The sequence below is a fragment of the Prunus avium genome, chromosome 4 (genome assembly GCF_965620075.1).
Source record: "Prunus avium chromosome 4, drPruAviu1.hap1.1, whole genome shotgun sequence".
Classification (NCBI taxonomy): Eukaryota; Viridiplantae; Streptophyta; class Magnoliopsida; order Rosales; family Rosaceae; genus Prunus; species Prunus avium.
In genome coordinates, this window is record NC_142287.1 from 34,158,667 (window position 1) to 34,161,838 (window position 3,172).

The 3,172-nt window shown below is 37.4% G+C and overlaps 1 protein-coding gene across 1 annotated transcript; it reads right to left on the minus strand.

Annotated features, from left to right (window-relative positions):
* Positions 1 to 288: 288 nt before the first annotated feature.
* LOC110756121 (transcription factor bHLH35-like protein) lies at positions 289 to 1,364 on the minus strand. Its single transcript, XM_021957513.2, has 3 exons — positions 1,166 to 1,364; positions 892 to 1,038; positions 289 to 790 (listed from the first exon to the last, which is right to left on the minus strand). Exons 1-3 carry the CDS (start codon positions 1,241 to 1,243, stop codon positions 539 to 541), a joined length of 477 nt encoding a protein of 158 aa, XP_021813205.1. The 5' UTR covers positions 1,244 to 1,364; the 3' UTR covers positions 289 to 538.
* Between the last annotated feature and the right edge of the window lie 1,808 nt (positions 1,365 to 3,172).

Genomic DNA, 3,172 nt, shown 5'->3' on the forward strand with positions numbered 1-3,172 from the left:
GGAAGTGCTCTAATGTGCCCAGATTGGAATAAAAAAATAAAAAAATAAAAAAAAGTGCAGTTCTACAGTACTTTATTTGTTCAGTCCCATTTTGTTTCTGAGTATACTATTTGCATTTAGTTGTTTTTTTCAAATGGAATATTCAAACTTGGAATCTCTTCCACTATTGAGAAGATAAATACTCATTGATCAACAGTTAGTTGATCATTTAGTTGGGTTGTGACTGCCGCATATCAGGAGACACTCACAAAGAAAAGAAAAAATGGGAGAAGAAATTCCAAATTGGTATAAAATAAAAAAGAAGTCTGATCTCATTTTCACATACCACATTTGAATGCCCTTTTTTCTTCCTTTTCTTTTTGGGTCAGCCTTTCCTTTTTCAATTCAAAGTGGAAGTCAGTGACAGAAATACATTACATTATATTACATACTGATATACGCATCAATCAATCAATAATCTTAATTAAATTGATCAGCAGCACTAATTAAGAGTTATCAACTTGAGGAACCACAAAGCATTATTCATATGCATCTCTTTTCAACGACCATTAATCTCGGTTGCCCTAGTAATTGCTTGCGTGATATCTCTCACATCCAACTGGTCTTGGTTTTGGTTTTCAGCTACAGCGATGGCCTCCATGGAAAAATAATTGTTGCTTGAAATTCTAGCTTGCAGAACAGTAAGACCCATTTCTTCAAAAGCTTCCAAAACTGAAACCAGAGTGTCTCCTACATTCTCGCACTTCACTCTTACAAGGAACCCTTCGTCAATCTTCTCTACCTTCACTTCCTGTCAATCCATGCATATACATTAAATTATATACTGAAAAAAAAAAGGGATAGAATGGCTAAATATATAAATAAAAAGAAGAAAATGGTTGAGAGGGAGACCTTGGGGACCTGAGAATGTTTGATTAGGTTTAAGTATTCTGTTTTAAGAGCCATGAGATGCAGGTACTCTCTTTGGACTGCTTCAAGCTTGAGTTTCAACATGTAAATCTGGAGCAAAGCCTCCATGAAAATGGAGCTCCTCTTGACCTTAAATCATACAACCGCCAATTTAAAAAGGTTAGGCAAGCCAGTAGAAGAAAACAAAGCATATAAATGCTATAAGAAACTAAAAAGCAGGTTTTTTTTTTTTTTTTCTTTGGGTTGGTAATATTACAGATTTCATCTTGGTAAGGCTGCTTAGATTTTGAAGCTTTCGGCGCAGTGGTGCTCTCTTCTGCAGCCCGGAAACCATACCTCTATCTCTCACACTTTAGGTTTTAACTCTTACACGAACAGTAGATAGATTTGAAGCTTGTTTGCACGGGGCTCTATATATAGTGTAGGGAAGGGTGTGTGCATATTGTATGGGTTGCCCTGGCTTTTATAGCTTGCGAAGAGCAAGGAGAGCTTTAGTTGATTAGTGGGTATATGTCTTGGAGTTTTGAATTTCCAAAGCTTTTCTTCTCTTGTCTTGTGTGATTTGGCAGAAGTACTGCAAATTTTATAGTTACCTAAAGTTTAAAAAATAAAAAATTAGATATAAATCCAAAAACATTAGGGTTTATTAAGAATAACCCACGTTCAAAATAAAGAAAAAGAGAAATGATGTAATAAATATAAGGAAAATACGTCCCTCCTTACTATGTAAGTAAGAGTTCCCACATTCTTGCCAGAAGCAATGTGACATGTGTGCATAAGTTTTTCTTTTTATGTTTCTGATGAATTATTTTTACATATATGTCAAATTCTGATTCACAGGAATCTCCTTACATGGAAGGAGGCAAGCAATATCCCAAATACAAAATCAATAGAACGAGTTCTAGTTTTGCATGTGACTTCGTAGTTGGCCACCCACTCACATCTATCATGTCAGAGTACATATTAGACAAGACCGTTAGAGAATCTCATTTTCACTTAGCTTTCTATAATTTTGATTCTATTTATCGACATGATTGAACGTTTTAAAGTGTAAAATTATTATTTAGAGCTTCAGAGTTGGATTGGAATTACATGAGGAGGTACAAACATTCAGTAATGTTGGATTGGAATATGGAAGTATTGTAAAGCTATATGGGAGGATAGGGTGTCTAGTACTTGACACTTAAAAATGAATGAACGGTGTGGGAAGGAATGAAAGGAAAAGCCAAAGAGTCCAAAACATGAAGATTAAGACAAAAATTCTTCACTGTTGGGATTGAAAGAGTTAGGAGGTGCGCAGAAGGCAGGTGGGGGCTTAAGCAAAAGCCAATCCAAATAAACTGAGACCAAAAAGAGAACGGTATATATGTACAGTACAGTACTTGTCCCATTCACCTACTTCTCCTAAGAGCACTTCCATCCATTTGTCATGGCAAAGGATAAGGACTGTTACTATTCACATGAATAGTGACAGCCTTTGCAAAAGCCAAAATGTGTTTCCATTCATTGCCATGGCAAAGAATATGTTTAGGTATAATTTTTTTTCAATTTTTTTATTATTTTAATTAGCTGCTGACGTTATTATGACGTCAACATTATGTTTGCTGCCTGGGATGGATTTGTCTGTGGGCTTGCCTGGGTTGGTGGGCCCCACGTCTTGCCCGATGCCCTTGCGCACTGGAGCCGTCACGCGGGCCTAGGCCCTCTCCTGGCCAGGCTTCCCCCCTTTGCCGCTGAAAGTGCTCTAATGAAATTTGCGTTTTGAGAGAGAGAGAGAAGGGAAGAGAGGGTGGGTTTTAATTTTATCTGTCAGAACAAATAGATACACATCATGAGGGCACTCAGTGAGGCAGTCAACAACGAAAGAGGGGGAGGTTGGAGACATAAGACATGCATTAACAACAGTACTATAGCTAGACTTGTTCACGGGCCTCTCGTTTGGTTTCGTTTTGTCTCCCCTGCATATACTAGCTGCTCATCCATATATAATTATTGAGCAGTGCTGCTGGCAGCTGCAGCTGGTTGGCTATTGCTTTGCCACTGGCCCTAAGTCACATGCTCTGACACCTTCTAATTCTGTTTTATTCTTTATCGTTCTTTCTCCTTTAGCAGGGGTCACCAAATTCCCTTTATGATTCAATTTAACTCTACTTCCCATTCATTTTAAATATGTTGTTAAGGTTTGAGAGGGATAGAATCACGACCCACTACTATAAATATCGATATTGTTATTTATATAGTCCGACATGTGTGAGAATTTATA

Excerpts from the sequence above, each read along its gene's own strand:
- LOC110756121 (XM_021957513.2), bottom strand. The coding sequence starts at position 1,243 with ATGGTTTCCGGGCTGCAGAAGAGAGCACCACTGCGCCGAAAGCTTCAA. Across the intron at positions 1,039-1,165 it reads GCCTTACCAAGATGAAATCT|GTCAAGAGGAGCTCCATTTT; the intron begins GTAATATTACCA and ends GTATGATTTAAG. Across the intron at positions 791-891 it reads AACATTCTCAGGTCCCCAAG|GAAGTGAAGGTAGAGAAGAT; the intron begins GTCTCCCTCTCA and ends ATGGATTGACAG.